Raw genomic sequence first — 19775 nt, 5'->3', positions numbered from 1 at the left:
TATTTACAAATAAATAAATAAATAAATAAATAAATAAATAAATAAATAAATAAATAAATAAATAAATAAATAAATAAATAAATAAATAAATAAATAAATAAATAAATAAATTCAGGTATTTAGCGGCTGTTAAGATTACTATTTTATCCCCTGCTGCATTCAGGAAGGGCAACAAGGTCGATGAAGCTGTCCGAATAATTTTTTGTTCCCTCTTCTCTTCCATCAACGTTTAGATGAAGAAAACTCAACACCAAATCAATCAGCAATCGATAAAATGAATACGTTTGATCTGGAGAAATACATTCTTGCGGGAGTAAGAAAGTGAGGGTACTCACTCTTTGATAGGAATCATCCCGACACCTGCGAGAGAGACGGGGAGGAGAACAGTGTTCAGCCCATCGGCGCACCGCGAACACATAATATCATTCGTTTCCGACAGAGGGCGGTGACTACTCACTTTTGACTTTGAGCACGATGTTTGGTTTGGCCTTGAGCAGCGCCAGTACTTCCTCGTGGATGAAGTGATCGATGGGGTAGCCATTGATGCGGATGATCTGGTCACCGACCTGCGAACGCAGAGAAAAGAAAAAAGCGCAAGGCAGATAAGACTTTCACAAATACTTTACCAGACTAAATATTACCCGTGTTCACATTTGTTTATATTTACTGCTGTATGCGTTGCCTTTGCTACTTGTTTGTGTTCGTTATTCATGGTTATTTTGCATTCTTGTAATTAGCGTTCCTTTCCTGTTGTTGACTTGTTTTCTATGTATGCTTGACCATTCCTCGTGTAAAACCCAGGAACAGGGGTATTTTGAAGTACTTAAATAAATAAATAAATAAATAAATAAATAAATAAATAAATAAATAAATAAATAAATAAATAAATAAATAAATAAATAAATAAATAATGCTTGGCGGATGCCTGTTCGCTATACATTAAAGCCGGCTGTGCCAAGTCCAAGGCAAAAAAAAAAAAAAAAAATGAGACAACTCTTTCTCCCGCATAATACGCACACACAGACCGCACACACACAAACATACTAAGACTACAAAAAAAAAACATAATTGTAAATAAGCCAAAATACAAAGCTAACCGTTATAGATGCGCCCCACATGCTCTCGCGTTAAGTAATAGAAGTTCGTGTCCTCTGTGCCATAAGAACACTATTATACACGCATGCACGAATGTCATTGTTCGAGTAGTCCTGCAAGCAAACACTCAATGTACGAAGCGTTGCCAATAATCTACTAATCAAATCAAATTATTAGCTTGCTGCTCGAAAGGGAATCGCGTAGAGCTGTCAAATGACTTGAATGACGCCAACACCATTGTCAATGTTTCAATGAGGGGCTTAGGCGAACACTCTAAAGCTTAACGCATAGGAGCGTTCACTCATAAGGCAAGCGCTCTCACAACGACTATGATTAAATTATGATACTGATGTTGATGAAAATGATTATGATTGTGTTGACTCAGGTAAATGGTGCGTGGACACGTATTTTTATGCAACCCTCACAATCCCTTCCACGACATTCGCAAAACAGCAAGAAGAAGAAAAAAAAAAAGTACTGGACCGTGCAATTTCTATGTCGTAAGCTGTCTCTTTGAGTTCCTGCAGAGCGCAAATTCGCACATGCAATTAGACTGTAAAATCAATAACTGGACTAAATATCGTTTGCTCGGGAAGTAGATTCACATTATAAACACCATAAATAGAACGCTTATATCAAAATGGCGTTGTCGAAAGGGGTACATGTTCCGGCTTCCACACGGGAGGCCTTGTTCAGTGAACGAGGCCTTCTGTGTGGAAAAGTTCGATTTATCGAGTTTATAAAATGTAATTAGACTGTCTTAGCGCATAGTTCGAACGAACGGGTGCTCACATCAACAAGCGCGTGTACTAAAGATGAAATAGTAATCGCTGCTACGCTACTCCTGTCGCTATTCAGATACACATAAATGACAAACAATGACAAAGAGTGAGTCGCCCACGAGATCCTTTTTAGAGCGCACCTCTTAGGCGCTCGTTCCTACGGCGAGCGTCGGCGTCCCTCGTAACCGAGTGAACGAGCATTGCGAAGAGTGAACGAGCATTGCGAAGAGTGAAAGAGCGAACGCGGAGCGCAGCGGGGAATGAAAGACGCCGATAGCGAAGAGAGCATGCACGAGGAGGGATTTTGCGGAGGAGGATGATGCAGCGGAACCAAGAGGCGGAAAGCGGAGGAGGACGGTATGGCGAAAGCGTGAGAATAAAATCGTAGTGCCGCGCAAGATGGGCTCTGCGGCGGCGATGGTGGCTACGAGATGGCGCTAGAGTAACGCGCGTCGTCTGTTCACCCGATGACGTCAACGCTAAGGCATGCGGAGAGCGCGTCCACCGATACTATATATGGAAACAAAGCGCTGCATAAGCGGAGGTCTGTCTGCGGCGGCTGCTGTGAATCGCGCCCACGCGTCACCCGCGCGCTGCCTCTCGCGATCTCCGGATTAGCGAGGCAGTCGCGCGACACTTGGCTCCGTTTGCAACGTGCCGCACGAGACAGATTGTCCGCGCCAGTCAATATATCGCGGCATGAAAACACGTATAGAGCTGCGCTCAAATTTCGCATTAGGGAGTATCGTAATCGTCGGAGAATATTTTCATCGTTTCTTTCTTTTATTCATCAACCAGACGAGCGGCTCATCGGGCAATTGCCGACGAGAGAACTGCATATCAGTCCAGTTCGTGCTTCAGTTATAAAGTATTCCAGCATGGCGGGAGACTGCGAATAAGCCGCTGTGCCGGTTTCGTCACAAAACGAAAATCGGGGAGAAAAAGAAAGCTGGAAGCCCCAGATTTTGAGAACAAAGATAACCGCGCGCAACGACCAAGTGAAAAAAAAAAAAAAAAGAACGCGGCATTCTCTTATATACACCATATCGCTGCAGACGCGCCCTCTTAACACCATATGTGCCGTACCGCGTGCTCCTTTCTCGCTGATTCGACCCCCTATTCAACGGGTAGATCACAAGAGAAGGCGGAAACGCCATTAACGCCGCACGACCGAGTCGTTCGCCGCGAACCTTTTTCCACGTGAACGGCTTCTCGTCGTCGGCACCTCGCATCACTCGCCGCATGCCCGGAGGAAGCGCGCGCCGTGCAGCGTATTAAACGCGTATACGCGCTACGAGTGTGTGTGCGCTTGCAGCTAGCGGCTGCTGGATCTATTCATCACGCGGGAGAATCGGGAACGCCGCGAAAACGTGAGCGGACGCCCGCGCGAGTGTATTGCGGCATGCGCGCTGCACATGTGGTTGCGCCTGGGCGCGTGTGGTTGCGTCTCTGTGCGCGTCAGTGTGCAAACGTGTGCGCCTCCGTATATACGTATATACAGTGTGCGCATACGTGTGCTTGTGGCAGCGGGCGTTATTAGTGAGCGTATGAAGTGCCTGCAATATCGTGCGTGTTTCGTATCTTTTCGAGTGCGCAGTCGGTAACAAAAGTTTGTGGGACACGAGTTTTAACCGCGAATGCGAATTTCCGCTGTGCATTAAGGCATGGCGCTTCTAATTTAATGAATATATCGCTGTGTGGTTCGCAGGAAAAGATATACTAGAAATTGAGACTTTGAATTCGAAGGTAAGTGTTCAGTCAGTAGTCGTGGGAATCTAACGTTTTCGCAAACGCCGTTGTTCCGTAGACTTTCGTCGCCGACTGTATGCGTGTGTATGTGACCACATAGTGTGCGTGCACGCACACGCTGTAAGCTAATTTACGCCGTTAAGGGTGCATAAGGTTGTAAATCTGTCTATAACTCGCACCATTTACAGACGTAAGGGTGTGTGTTATGGAACAATTTACACTCTCACACCCCTGTGCACCCTTAAGGGTGTAAATCAGTTTCCAGTGTTTGTACGTTAATCCTTTTCGTGTGTGTGTGCATACAACGCCCTCGTATAGCATGCCCTCGTGTGTGTTTGTGTTCCCGAAAAGTATGTGTGCGTGAGTATGCGTGCCAGCGCGTGCCCTAGCGTATACTATACGTCTCACCCAGCGTTCATACAGGTGCGCGCGCTATAGCTCCAAGCCGCGCTCTCCAGCAGCTTTTCCTTCCTCCTTCGGGTGGCTCGCCAACAACCGCGCAGGTCACGCCGGCGCGGCGCGAAGCCGCGAGCTAGGAGTCAATTGGTGGCGGAACCGCGGATTTACGGCGCATTAAAAACGCGCCAGGCGATATGCGCAGCGCTCTTTTCTTTCCCACGAGAGCGCGTGACAAACCACGCGCTCTCCAGCGATGGCGCACGGTGAGCCAGAACAAAGAAAAAAATGAATGAGGGGAGAGGGCAAACCGCAGAGATATATTGCCGATCGTGCGCTTCGTGTGTACGAGATCACACCTCCCATCGTATAGTATGCCACTCCATCTTCCGGCTTCTTCTCGTCGTCTTGTTTTTACTTCGCTCCGCCGATTTTTTTTTTTTTTTTCGTACTCCGCGGCAAGTGCGACATCACTGCGAGACGGAGCTCGTTTCGTGCCGAGATTGTTTTATCGGGGGCTTGCTTGTTCCGTGTCAGTGAAAAACACGAGGGTCTGTAGCTAGGCCAGCGAGAAATCGCCGAGCTAAATAGGTCCGGGCGTTACTCGCTGCGGCTGCTCGGATTGCTCGGATACGTGTTTCGCTTGCAAATTTCCTTCGTGCTGCAGTCGTGAACCACTCCTTTCGCCGTTCTTCTCCCTGTATACCTCAACGGACCTACTGTAGTTCTCTGCACTATATACAGACGCAAGCATCTCACGGAATAATGCGAATTATTGCAATGCGTGCACGAGTTTGCAGATTTTCTGCAGTTACTCGTTTCTGTTGGTCACTGCTCTCGTTCGCCCCCCCCCCCTTTTTTTTCATTTATTTACAGCGAAACTGTCTATGGCTAACATTCCACGCATTTTTCGTGTGCGTCAACAAATCTACGTGTCCAAGAACTCATCTCCAGAATCCGATGCAAAATCGCTACATTCCGTAGTAAAGTTTATACGTTTCATCACATGCATATGCATTTTCAGTAGATTAGTTATCAATAAGCACCATTTTCAAGATCAGTATATAGACTCTAATGTAGATAATAAAGGTTTCTCACAGATTTGCCGCTGTGCGACCCGCGTCGGCCACGTGTACGCTCGCACCGCCCTCTCTTTGTCGTCGTTCCAAGCGCTTGCGTGCTTAGTTTCCTTCCGCTCTCCCAGCGTGGCGGTCCCGTCGCACGTGCCTATTTTCCTCCGGCTCCCCCAGGTGGCGGTAGTCTTCCACGCGAATGTATGCCGCCGATCAAGACCGCCGATCAAAAAAAAAAAAAAGTGTGTGCGCGTGTGTATTTCTTCGGGATGACCGCCGTCACCGCTCAAGAGAAATAAGATTTGCTCATACCTTTGATCTAAATTCTGTGTCACCCCTATGTCCTGTGCTCAACTGCTTCGCAGGTAATCCACCTTCACAGCAGTGGAAGGGCGCGTGATTGTTATTTTGTTTTTTAATGCGAAGCATTGTTTGCGAACTACAGGCGTTTTGAGTGTCTGTATATCTAGCTAGCTTCCTATCCTACGTCGTGATGGCGTCGCGGTCGTTGCAATATATATATATATATATATATATATATATATATATATATAATCAGAATAGGCACGGCATGCATGTATACATAACATGAATGATATATTTCTCATGGCACGTATGTCATGACATAAATTGTACGCATGACATGTTTAATTTAATTTTCTTGTCCGAAAAGAAGCCTATATTTGGGTACTCCCGAAGGAATACACATGCTCATCCTTTTTAAAGGTTAGTCTGACGAACTTACCCCACTATTTGATTGTGTTTATGCGAGTCAATTACGACTCCTTTACCGTTAAAAGCGTGTTTTTTGTTTTTGTTTTTTTAAAGAGAGAAGCTGTTATAACGGGACTTCCATGACCGTTTTCGTGTGGCGATGGCCGGCGGCGTGCGGCGGCGTGCTCGGCATCAGATGTCAATCAGAGGAGAGCCAGAAACGCAGCCTGCATCAGAACCCCGAATTCGCAGTGAAACGTAATTATTAAAAGTTACAGAATAAAGGTTATAGCTTGCGTATATACCTCCCTCGAATATAAACAACTTCTTTGATTGTTTATCTTAGCCAGCAGTTCGTCATTTCTTATTTCTCACGTCTCTTTTAATCGACTCCACTTTGGGAATTCGGCTATAGGAAGGGTCAGAGTCGACAAACATTCTGGCCCTTCTTAGCCGTAGAGCCGACGACTAAGATCAATTTTAGTTTCGGCAATTTTAGTGGGACAGTGACAAGACAAGCGGGTTCTCATACCGAAGGGTATATGAGAACTCCCTTATAAAGATTCACGGTTCCTTGACATATGAATGAGTTGCTGGGTTGGGCTTCCAAACACACACACACACACACACACACACACACACACACACACACACACACACACACACACACACACACACACACACACACACACACACACACACACACACACACACACACACACACACACACACACACACACACACACACACACACACACACATTTTTGGATAGGCAGTCTCGTTATTATCCCAACTTTCCGTGCTGTCGTCGCCTAATAGATGAGAGGCGCTTGCGGGTCCTGCCTTCGCTGATATCTAAATCGCACCGTGCAGGTGAGAAATGTTCCACTGGCTGATTTGTACGTCGGCTCTAATGCCAGTTACCGCGTGCCTGTGCGTACGCCTAAATATCGGAAGTGCTCCAGATAATGTGAATCCTTATCGAAAGTCATTCAACAGGAGCGACCCGCGGTAAAATTTATTGATGACGCCGAGTTCATGAATCAGGTTAGCACCTGTGAAATTATTATCACAATAGAACTTCCATAGAGTTCAAACGAAAATACCAAAATATAAGAGTTTTTAAGCCGCATGCTAGCAGGAAAATGATATTCAGTCGAACCCAGATACATCGAATTATTGTGTATAACGAACAGCAGTAAAATCCCCTTGGAAAATTTTGTAGAAAATTTTAATTTTATATATCGAATTACCTGTATATCGAACTTTGTGATCCCCTTCAGATTCGACATATTCGGGTTCGACTGAAAAGAAAGTGGCATGTTCGGTGGCAATGACAATTAAACGCGGAATTCTCATTAAATTAAATTAATTTCTTAGGTTTCGCGTGCCAAAATCACAATCTGATTATGAGACACGCCCTACAGTGGCGGACTCGATATTAATTTCGATCACGTGGGGTTCTCACCTGGCGTTCTCATCGAAGTCCAATCTATTTTAATACCATTCGCCTATACATGGGCACATCGGCTAAACCGCGTCTATTTCTAGCCCTGCTATAACGCCCCACTTCCAAGACTGTGAACGTCGTAGCGCGTAGCATCGGGTTATAGTGTCACAATATTTCCCACAATTTTTTTATTCGTTTCTTCTATCACCTTTTATTCCCTTTACCCATTTACCTATAGCACGGGGTAGCCAGCCAGTACTTACACCGGCTAACCTCCCAGTCATTCCTTCTCTTTTGTCTATTCCCCCTTTCCCTTACCCCTAGTGTAGGGTAGCAAACCGGTCGCTTTTGTGGTTGACCTCCCTGCCTGTCCTCTCCTAGCTCTCTCTCTTGTCTCTCTCCAAGAAAGGTGAATGCAGAAGTTGGCCTGTACCGCTAATGACTGCCCAAATGTCTCACGCGATATAGCGACGGAAGAAGTGTGTGTGTGTGTGGGGGGGGGGGGCGAAACGTTAGGCGAGCGCAAATAGAAACACGGGACGCGCGTTAATTGAATCATGCACGCGCCACGAGAACGCAACAAAACACAAGAGACTGTCTTTCCACGCCGCATACATGAACAGCTATATATAGAACGGCTTCACAGTATATGCACCCCTATATACAACAGCATCCTCGGACTAGGTTTTCCAACAGCAAATGCCGAGCCAACGCTATCAGCTGCGCTCGTCGCGTGGTTTCACGCGCCGTTTGGTCACGGATAACGGAACAATTAAATCAAGGATGCAAATAGATGAATGCAGTATACGTATATATACTATACAGCATGAAGCTGCCGAAGGCGTCAGCACCGCGGAAGCTTCTTCGAGTCAGTTGTGTGCTCGACGAACTATAAGTGCTCACCCAAACGGGAGCACATCGGTCCGCGCACGCGAAACGTATATACACGTCCACGCGATGCGAGGCTTAACGCTGCTCACGGTTCGTGGCGAGAGATCGCCAACACGAGAAAAAGGATATAAGCTGAGCGAAGGCATACAAGCGTGTGGTATTCAAGTATGCGTGGAAACTTAGCGGACCATGGTGGGACCACGACGATGGCAAAGAAGCGGGATTCCGTGGCCCGCGCCAGTTTTGGGTCGGAAAAGAAAGAAAGAAAGAAAGAAAGAAAGAAAGAAAGAAAGAAAGAAAGAAAGAAAGAAAGAAAGAAAGAAATACTAATAAAAATTGAAGCGAGCGATGCGAGGGCGGCTCGGAGTCACGCGAGCGTTCGCGTGGGGTCGGGTGCAAGCGGTGACTCGAGGCGCAAGGTTGAGAATGGAGAATGCGAGGAGGGTACGAGAGAGCGAAGAATGGAGAGAGATTAATAGCCAGAGCCAAAGACGGAAGCCGACCCACAAGACAGCGGTACATTGCGCGACCACCACGGCGGCCCACAATGGACCGCGCGTCCTTGCCTGCAGAGGCGATGTATAATACGCGGTCGCAGGGGCGCGCGCGCATGCGCGCAGTGATGAGAAGACACGAAAAGAAAGCCCGAAGAAAAGGTGAGAAACGAGGCCCTTTTGGTTTACAAGTGAGCCACGGGGGCGCGCACACGCGCCTACAGAAGTATACGTAGCGGGGTGCGAAGTGGTGGAGAGAGAGGGAGGGGTGTTGCGTTCCACCGTGCGTACGGGAGCGTGCTACAGAACCGTTATGGCGCAACTGGACCGACAAGAAGGAGCGCGGAAGAAAGAAAAACAAAGAAGAGAAATGACAATGGGGACTCGGAGCTGGCCACACGTACGAGTTGCTCGCTGACCGCCGCGACAACCATTAGGGACTCCGAGCTGGCCCCGAAGAACGTGTGTACACCCTCGCTGGCTTCCTCCTGGAACGCTGTGCAAGTGCGCCACAGATCTGGCACGCATGCGCTGTTCGGCTGCTCCACCAACTGCTTCCAGTAACTCCAGCAATAGCTATCTTCTCTCTTATCTCTCTCTCTCTCTCTCTCTCTGTCTCGTATTATTATTTTTTCTTTTTCCCCCTTTCCTCCGCAGCCTTTTGATAACTGAGTGTAGTGGACGCCAAATTCGGTGTCGGAACGAGAGGCGCGCAAAACGACACGAGGGACAAGCCCGTTGCCTAAAGTTGGCAGCCGGAAGAACGATTCCAGCATGGCGAGAGAACACGTGCCCATTCGAGCAAGCACGAGTGGCAGCGGTCGTATACTAATCGCCTCCCGGCATCTACGTATATACGGACGCACGAAATCGTTCCCTGTAGAACTGAGTGTACGTGAATTGCAGGGAGCCGACTGTCCAGGCGTGGCAAACGAGCATGCAGAGGAAACTGGGTTCGCTTGATACGTCTACGGTATACGTCGTCTATCCGAATGCCCTGCGCCAAATGACACTTTGGCGACAGCGGGCGGGGACAGAGAAGGAGGGCAAATACAGTATTCTGCACTGCAGATGGGTGCGTGTATACTGACTCTCGGAAAAGAAAAATGTTTCATCTACCGGAAATCAGCAGTATGCTGGGAAAAGTACCTGTGAGAGTTCATATATATACGAGTACGAAACTTTCGTTTGCATGAAACTTCCGGCGGATAATTTTTATTAACTCATTTCTTGTTGCTAGTCCAGCTTGCATGGTGCTTCATGACGCAATGAACAAAGGGAAGAGAGAAAGAGAGGGAAAGAAAGACAAAGAAACCCTACGTTTGCTTAAAGGCGCACCAAAGAGAATCACTATAAATCAGTTTATATTGATAAAGAATTCTTCAAAACTCAATTTGCGTTTATTTCGCGGTAATAGGCTGAATGTTAGAAAAGAAAAGAAAGGTGAAAGTCCCATTTCCTTTCTCGCGCCGAAATCCCAGTGCCGCACGTCTATGTGACGTCACGGCCAAATTTCACATTTTCTTTCTTTTTTTATTTAAGCCTTGCGGCACAGTAAGAATTTCTGAAACGTGCCAAGTTCAGTTTTTTGCTTTTTAAAGAATACAATGAAGCCAATCTTTGCTGCAAATAAGAAAATAACTAGACCCCAGCAACTAGACGCCGCCAAAAATCCATGACGTCATGGCGAAATATATTGCGATAATATTAAGGCAGCGTTGCCATCCGCCTATCGTGTTTGCGTATTTTCTGGCTCACGAAGCATCTCCTCACTGTAGGAGTGGTTTTCTTGGTATTGTCGAACGGTAACTAATTTTGGCGCTGAGCCGTGCTCCCTCAAGGGCTGCAGAAGATAGCGCCAACCTTTCCCTTTCCCTCAAGAACCACTTACCACGGTAACTAACTATAATTTTTCTCTTTACCGTCTCTTTAAGCCTGCGCAGATGTAGATTTAACCAAAGCCGAGGTCTTGAATATAAATTTCACGATATTTGCTCCTGCTTTCAAGCTGCGAAGATGCCCGTTGATTCGTGTAAGATATTTAAGCACAGAAGACAGGCAGTGACGACAGGAAAGGACACGCGAAGCCTACAACGCAACACTCTTAGTCTTCAAGCTGAATTCTTCTACACGAATCATATAACCAACACGCATCAGTTGGCACTACGCTCGCGTTCTTGAAGTCCGGGGGAAAGTTTACTGCTAAAACCAAGGCTTTGTATATAGAGCACGGGAATATCAACCACGTATACATGAGACCTACACAAAAGGTCATGTCGTTCTCTTCAACCAGCCAGTACAGAGACAGCACGTATAATGTTTTTTATCTATATGACGTACGTTACAAGACAACAAAGTGTGCGAAGGTATAATGTCAATGCAGGTACGTGTTAGTATACTCGTTTAGGTACACTACGCGATGTTATTTTACTACAAATGTCTGCATGTGAGTGCAACAGCCAACCACTCAACTTGTGACGGATCAGCTGCCGCATGCACATGGCGGCTCATGCAGATGTTAGGCCTAAATGTTACCGAACGCTGGCCGTACAATAACAGCTAACGACAAAGCATTTCTCCAGGAGAGCACGTCCTCGCAAGCAGTTTCGCAACGGGAATTAAACGACACGATCGCGAACAAGCTTGCGCCAATGTTGAATCGCTTCTTTTTATGTTTATAGTTGCATAGTCTTCCGTGTAGTGGCTGTGACCCGGATTTACGATAAAGAATGCCGGGACTCACACGTAGCCGACAGTAATCGGGGCTGCTCGCTCGTTAGCGAGCAATTCAGGTCGTCATACATCATAGTTGTAATCGGAGAGCCCCTTCGAAGAACGCGCTTTACTTTTTTTTTTCTAATTTCTTTCTTTTACGTGTGGCGCTCATTTTGTGTCAAATGCACGAGACGACGCTGCAGCGGTATATGTGTACATTAACAAACAACAACACAAAATCGTGTACATGCGTCTGGGAATATTTCGAGTATATCTGTAGCGATCAAATCATCGGGATTAGTTCGAAGAACCACGTCATGTCCGTGCTATTTGGGACAGTGAAAGCGACCGTAACGACGAACATCGGGTGCAATAATAATCTCTTTCGCCGATCGGCCTTGCGACAGTGAGTGAACGCCAAAGCATGCGCGGTTTAACGAGCAGTTTCGACATGGTGAACCGTTATAAATTAAATGCGATGGCATATACAGCAGTTGAGGCGCGCTTCTGGCGAAATAATTGAGTCATTATGACGCTGTTATTGCTATCGAATCCTTTCGGTGTATCAGGAGGTTGTTCTAAACGCTTAAAGTTATTACGAATTTGATTTTTTTTTTTGTTAAGAGAATGTACTTTCGACCTTGCCTATACTTCATCTATACGATATAGTATTTGTACAAGCACTTGAGTGCAGCATAAATTAAGTATCCATAACTAAAGCTGCCAGTTGCCAAGATCGGGATTAAGATAGTTGCGATACTGCATTTTATAGACATTTCACAAAAACGAGCTCAACGGTCTCTGACTCCCACAGAGTCGCTATAGAGGCAGTGCCAAATTTCTGTACAAGACAGATGTAAGAGCCAAATCCAGTGTTATACACAAATACTTGGTGCTCAACTGCTATACTGAGGTTAGATGTTGAAACAGAGTTTTGTCCGACATACGAAACGGACAACGCCAGTGAATCACGGTACCATGCATTGGCCGACAATTACCGCGAGAGCAAAGCTTCCATTATGCAGATCCCGCTTAACAGCTGATCTGGATAAACAAGTTTCAGAATCTCCAAAGTGTGGTGGCCACTTCGCATTTATTTTAATTCGTAAACGAGTATAGAGGCATGCAGCTAATTTCCAATCACAGCCCGCACTATATAAAGCCCCGGTACACCTTCCGTCACAACAGAGCTTCCGTGGTGCGTCATTGTCCCTTCGCACATGTTGATAAAGATGACCCTTTAAGGCTTTGAAAAGTAAAATGGTACTATACGTTTTCCGTCTTGCGCGCTTTAAGTTTCTTTTCTGTTTCAGCTTAGCATCGCATTCACGTGAAACGGTGCCCGAGTACGAAAGAAAGAAAGAAAGAAAGAAAGAAAGAAGAAAGAAAGAAAGAAAGAAAGAAAGAAAGAAAGAAAGAAAGAAAGAAAGAGCTGCAAGCTGCAAGGCAATGCGCGGATGAAAATGCTGCACTCGGAGCCAGACGGGCACAGACAGACGTATGCTAATAAATTTCCGTTTCCAATATGACAGACATATTCGGAGCAGCGAGAAGTGATCCGTTGCTGTGACGGCACGTGGAGGGCTTAAACAGGTCACGCAACACGACGGGACGGCGTGCGGAGGTTACCACAAGAACGAGCTTCCAGTGCACAAAAAGATATGACAGCTCATATAGTCGTCGTGAGCATAGGAAAAAAAAAAAAAAAAAAAAAAAAAAAAAAAAAAAAAAAAAAAACTCACGGCTTCCTGCGAATGTCTTCCTGCTATATACTGATGATTTCCTGGCGCAAGAAACGTCGCCGAGAGAGGCCGCCTCATGGCTTTGGGGTATACGCAATAAAGCGTGTTCCTGACAAGCACGCTGATGTATTTACGGAGACTGGCTTCACTCAGCTGCTGCAACCGCGCGCGTCAGGAAAACGTGCGCGCCGTTTCCTCGACAACACAGTTTGCGACCGGAAATGCTGCAACACTCTCGGAAACGCCCCCCCCCCCCGCCCTCTTAATACGGATTTCTAGTCAGACAAGGATCCATGCAATCAGTGTCCGCTTGATCGCTGATGGTGAATTACGACGGGTATTAGGGAAGTATAAAACCAACTTCCGTACGCGTAAGCCCATGACAGTCAATTGAGCTAGAACTTTACGAAATTGTTTCGCAGACAAGAATTAATCAACAGAAGTGCCTTTTAATTCTTTAAATACAGTGTTAAGTGCGGACGAAGTCTGCTGGGTGCTGCTGCATGACCCCTCAGCCATGCACTGCCACGGACAGCCATTATAGCAATGAACGAGTTAATATATGGCCTTCTATGGAACAGGGAGATATAATTCAATCTGTGACAAAGGAAACCGTGTTCGTAGACAGAGTATTACAAGCCATGGATTATTATGAAAGAAGTACGATTTACATACCGCGGCGGATTTATCTTCTCTTAGGAGAGCGCAGATTTTTTTTTTTTTTCGAAAGTTCGCCCAACGGCATAAACTTCACTGGCCTTCAAAGGCCCAGTGAAGGTATTCCCACAAGAAAAACACTTACGACACAATTCTTTTTTTTTTCCTCAAGAAAGCATTACATTATACTGTATATAGCAGCGCACACAAGCACACATGCGTTTCTTTCTTTCTTTCTTTCTTTCTTTCTTTCTTTCTTTCTTTCTTTCTTTCTTTCTTTCTTTCTTTCTTTCTTTCTTTCTTTTCGAATCTTCCACTCTGACGCCAAAAATCGTAAGCTAACGTTTGTGGTCAGCCTTAGCCATCGCCTCTCCTGTCATTTATATACCGAGCACAAATGGCCCTGTGTGTACAACGAAGCCAACGCTGCGACAACGATTGAGAACGAGCATGCTTCTGCTCTCTCCGGACAATTCACGGCGCAGGCGTGTACGCACGACGCCGCGACAAGTCGCGCTCATTTCTCGGATATATGGGGGGCCCGCTACCACTCGCACGTGTATACAGACGAGGTCGCTCGACCGACACCGCGATCCGCGAAGCGCCCCGTGTCAGAGCCGTAGAGCCTTAGCGCCACGTGACAGTGGACAAACGCGACGCGAAGAGGAACAGAGAAGTATAGCAAGAGGAACGTCGTGCATGGCTCACTTGGGTTCACTCTGTATGGCATAGACAAGCTGCACGTTTTAAAGCTAAGGCGTCGTGGTCACACACGTATATGTGCGTACCATAGTATAGTGCATACCAGAGCAACTTAGAGGGAGCATCACACGACAATTTTGCTGCTAGCCATGAAAAAAATAAAAAAAAGAACACACAAAGGAAGTTTATTGGGAAACAGGTCCTTACTACGTGATAGGCAAGCGGTAATTTCTAGTCGCCGAGAGCGCGCAGAGTGTGGCAGAGTAGAGCGGAGGGCCGTTAGCCGATCGTGACGCTGGCGTCACTAAAAGCTCTACCACTAACCAAACAATGCCTTGAAACGTCCGGTTGGGCCTATTCCCCAAGAGTCAAAGCGCAGAGGGGCCCCGAAGAGACAGATGAGGTTGCCTTGCCGAGGCTATCTGCCCGATGCGATGCTCCCTCCTAATGTTCTATAAAGGCTAATGTTCCTAATGTCACCAAGCTCGTTCTTATACCATTTGTGGTGTTATCTAAATATCGGCGCCTTTAGCGAACACTTCCAAACATTTTTTTTTAATTGCCTGTGGCAGATAGCACAGTTCTAGTCCGTGAGCTGGTCTAGTCGAAGAGGCGGACATTACTTGTCCAAACAATTGAACTGCATAATCGATAAATTAACAAAATTCACTAATTAAGGTTATAACTAATTACCTTAATATGACACATATTGCAATTTACAAATTATAGCTGGGGAGTTCGCAAGGCACATCCACTTGGAACGAATTCTCAGGATGACACCAGTTTCGAGATATTAATTCCCGAACTTTGGGAAGAAATATATGCATGCATGCATGCATGCATGGATGGATGGATGGATGGATGGACGGACGGACGGACGGACGGACGGACGGACGGATAGGCTCAAGACGGCTGTAGGCAAAGTATGCTATTCGCATTAAAAATGATTTCTATAGATCACTATCAGCGTGCGCTTAGGTTCTTTTGCTTACCGTTTTAGGCAGCGCGCTACCAGTGACAAGTTTTCGTCGCATCATTCGAACTTGCTTGCAACTTTTTCTCGCCCAAAATGCCTCTGACCCCGGCTTAGAGTTTCCGCGTTCCAATGTCCAGGACTATTTCCTCATCGTCTATAGCAGGTGCCACTGTAGCGTTTCGTTCACATTCAAGGCGCTATTCAGTGCAAATGACAGCTTGTTCAGGGCTGGAGAAAGCTACTAAGAATTACACTCAATGTGAATGAAGGCCCGCATGCGCAGCAGGCAACAAAGCTTGTACATTTCACGCCCCCCCCCCCCCCCCCCCCCCAGTCATCAATGAAAGAAAATGAGCTAACTATACGCTTGAACCAAACAATGGCTTTGCGTCCAGCAATGAAGGAACACCACCGGCCTATATGTATACTCTATGTACATTATACGATGATTGATCACCAGGCTATTCTCGTCCTGCATTTCAATCCTTTTGTTGTTTCGACATCTTGACTCGGAGGCATAACGGCTCGCTATCGTGATGGAGTGCAACACGGAGCTTTCGGCGACTCAGTCAATAAGCGTGTCGGCATAGCAGAACGAGCGATTACCCGCCGTGATCGGGAACGGTCAGTCTATGCTCAGCGGTCCCTAATGCACAGTCCAAAATTAGGGCACGACGTTGCTCCCGTGTTTATCAACGAGCGCAGCATGCTTAGCCAAGCGAATCGACAAGCGCTGCGTCACGTTCATGGACCGCCATTTTGCGAAAGCGGGCACTGTAGGTATACCGAGCAAGAAAAATAACGAGGCCTAACGCTGCCTCCCGTTTTCTTACGAGGAGTCCGTACTAGATAGAAGTGCATCCGCTACGCACGATGAGGCCGATGGACGCGTAATCTGCAATAGGCGCCGTGTTAGATCACGCACGCCTTGACTGTCGATGCATAGCGTGAGGCTGCATTACACACCTTGACCACGCGCGAACAAGGTGCAGGCTACTCACTCCTGGATAAACAGTCACCGCCTCGCTAACCCTCAAACTACGAGATAGACGCTGAGATGATAGGAAGAGGGTGGGTATAACCGGGCTGAGGCACAGCCTCCTTCTGCGAAATGCTGTCGACCCTGTGCAAGCCAGACAGTTCTGACCTCGTCTTACGCTCTCCCTCACTGAAGGCCAGACGCATCTCTGTTGCGGCCGAAAAGAAGTAAAAAAGAAAGAAAGGAGGGTTGAAAGACCTGCTTACGCCACTGTATGGTAGCGCCTTAAGTGCGATGGCAGGCAACGAACAAAGCGGGCCTTTCACTCACTCGAAGCGCAGCGCACGTTTTATCGCCGCATTGCTCCGTTACGCGCGCCCGTAGAGAAAAGATGGGCGTCGATTGGGTCACGACGAAGATGCAGCAAAACTGCGCTGCTGCAACCACCCCTAAAATGCGCAGCAAAAACTCCCTCGGGCGCAAGCCTTGGCCGATGCTACGCGTAGTACACAAGAAGGGCCAAGTGCGGACCGTTTTCGAGGATGAGCGATTCGCCAACTTCGGTTCGCTGATGGTGCATGCCACGTGCAGAGTTAGACGGCTGGCAATATGTGTTTCTACCTCGCTCGTGACGCTCCTGAACCGATCTGCCCGACTGCCGAGAAAGGTTTAGACGGCTTCGGCATGACGTTTGCAACTGAAAGTGCACCATGGCTTTGTGTTGTTGTTGTGGCCGCTAATCTTGAGGTCTAAGCAGGCGTGTTGGTATCTCTATCTAGGTAACGAAGGCTTGGGCGCTCCGGCTCCTTCAGGCCTGAGGGTCGACGCCCCAATTTAAAAGCACGCTGTGGAAAAAATAAAAGAAAAGGGAAAAAAAAGAGGAAGTAAGCAGAAGAAAACCACGATCGGCCTAAGCATTTGTCCGCGTTCTACGTTAAAACGTGCGAGCTCTCGGTCTTCTCGCGTGACGTCACCGCTCAAAGCGCGCAGTCTTTTCCGTTGTCTATACGAGGTGTCTACGAGGTAAGGCAAGATAAGGTTACACGCTCTCTGTGCGACAAACGTCGCAGCTGAGGTATATACGAAGCAGCGAAGTGGCGTGCGACCGAGACCGAACGAGCGTTTGCGGAAACCTCGGCCGCGCGGTGATTCCGTCCTCCAGAGTCCGAATCTCCCACCGCCGGCGCCGTTCTCACGACGACTGCGTGTACGATCGACAATCTGGCCGACGCCCCCCTCCCCTCTTCTCCAGCACCCCACGCGCGCTTCCATAAGCACCCATTTCCGCGTTGCAAAACGTCCTCGTCGTCAACGGCGTCGCTTCCCGTGGAAATAAGCGACGACGACTCGCTCGGCTCGACTCGGGGCTCTCGGCCGTTATACCGGGTGTGCGAGTGGCGCTTGCGGAACGCGAGGCCGCGTGAGCGCTGGATAGCCCGCGTATACACGTTTTCCCCGAGGTGCCAGTGGAAGGGCCGTTAAGGGCGCCCGCGCGCTGCCCCTCGTCGACCGATGGAGGGGAGGGGGGGACGGACCCCCCTTTTCGATCATTTCGTCGGTCACTTCCTGGCCCTTCGGGTGAGATTGCCCCTCACGGAGTAGCAGCGAGCGGCGCAAAGGAAGGAACCGAGCGTGGGCGCCAACGACGGCGTCACGAGGAAATCCGTTTGCGCGAGGCGATCGAGCCTCGTTTCTCGGAGAGAACGGGCAACGCGTGACACGTGGGAGGGGTGCTCGCGCGAGTGACTGACTCGCATGGGCGATTGATGGAAGGCGCGAAGGGCGGTAACCAGCCGCCGGCGTGGGGTGCGCGCAATGGTTAGCGCATGCGCTGAGCAACGCCACCTAAAGAAACTTGCGCCGAGTCGGCTACAGGATGAGACAGCCGGTACATAGGCAAGGGGGGCTGAGGGGCGGCCAAATACAGTGCACCAGATGTAGAACTTGAGAGCTATAAACACAGAATGTATACATATATAAGCACGCAAAAACATAGTGAGAAAAAAGAAACGGAATAGCAGAGAAGAAGAGAGAGAGAGAGAACAACTTTATTCGCCAAAGGCAGAATGGCGGAACCGGCCCGCGACGTCATGGGCGTCTAGGATGGTTGCGAACGCAGCGCAGGCGACCGCTTCCGCCGCCTGAAATGTCGAGGAAAATGAAGACGCCCCGAAGCAAAGTGCCAGAATATAGCGTTCGACTTAATTATATGTCAAGCTTGGAGAACATGACAAAGCCTCGGATACGATCTGACAAGCGGATGCTTACGAGTGTCAAATAATGTCCCGCTAGACGCTAAGAAAGCTGGTTATAGTGCGTACCTTCAGATAAACAGGCTGTACTGTGGCACGAAGACGGTACATAATGTTACTTCAATACGAGAGACATACTACGAGATATAATGTTTTAAACCGGGGCTGGTCGTTGTTAATGGCAAGTGGGTGAGTGAGTGTTAACTTTATTACTAGAAGGGGTAAAGGGTAAGGGAGGCTAAGGCAAATCCGATTTTTTCAACAAGTCCGCCACTCTATTCCTCCAGCGTTGGGTAAGGGCTCATCGCAAACTATAACTGCGTACAGTGCATACTGGAAAGGTTGAACGAATCAACAAAGGAACGCTAAGTTAATTGTTCCCTCGCACATTTAAACGCCGTAATCTTCAGTCCAACCGTGTCCTTCATGTCACTGAACCGACTTCATAGTATAATAAACCGACTGTTCCATGGAACTCACGCATATCATCCCGAGTCTTGCGGACATCTCAGGGACATAATCGCATTCTAAGCTGGTTCTTGTACCTATACTGGTATAGGTTAGGAAAGTTGAAACGATCGGCGGATTCCCAAGCTTCACTTCATTGACATCTGTGTACCTTAACTTTCCTTAATGCACGCGCTGGTCCCATTTGGTTCTTGAACTTATTTTTCTACAATTGGCTTGACATTATGCCGGATTCTTCTCCGTATCCGACACCTTCAATTATCTGACGCCGATTTGTTCACTTGTTGCCGCTTGTCCTGCTTGACTATTCGGGCGCTTACCCATTGCCACATACGTGTTCTGGCGTAATGGCCAAGAGTGTTCAGATAACCAGTGGTACGTACTCAGTGACCCAAGTTGTATAGCCGGCAAGACAGCAGCTTCCGGCACCCGCAATGTTGAAGGAAGAGGCAAAGAAAGATTCGCTTTTAAAGCTCAGTTTTGCTTAAATACTGACGGTTAGGTGCTGGAAGCAGCATCTCCACTCTTAATAGACTCCCTTTAAGACGAACTCGAAGGGACCGTGAAAATTTGTTCATCTCATCAGAAGTTCGTCTTAACAGAAGTGCCCTCGAAAAAGTAATTGGCAACATGACCAGGT

General features: G+C 47.6%; 1 protein-coding gene across 4 annotated transcripts in view; it reads right to left on the bottom strand.

Moving 5' to 3' along the window:
- Positions 1 to 19775, bottom strand: part of LOC119450393 (harmonin-like) — a 144363-nt gene that overhangs the window by 29844 nt on the left and 94744 nt on the right. For all 4 annotated transcript variants that reach the window (XM_037713829.2, XM_037713828.2, XM_037713831.2 and 1 more), the window contains exons 4-5: positions 458 to 566; positions 336 to 360 (exon numbers count right to left, since the gene is read on the bottom strand). In XM_037713829.2, the coding sequence (XP_037569757.1) occupies positions 336 to 360; positions 458 to 566 (134 nt within the window). The remainder of the gene's footprint in view (positions 1 to 335; positions 361 to 457; positions 567 to 19775) is intronic.

The sequence above is a fragment of the Dermacentor silvarum genome, chromosome 4, assembly GCF_013339745.2.
Source record: "Dermacentor silvarum isolate Dsil-2018 chromosome 4, BIME_Dsil_1.4, whole genome shotgun sequence".
NCBI classification, from domain to species: domain Eukaryota; kingdom Metazoa; phylum Arthropoda; class Arachnida; order Ixodida; family Ixodidae; genus Dermacentor; species Dermacentor silvarum.
This window is presented reverse-complemented; position numbering and strand designations above follow the sequence as displayed.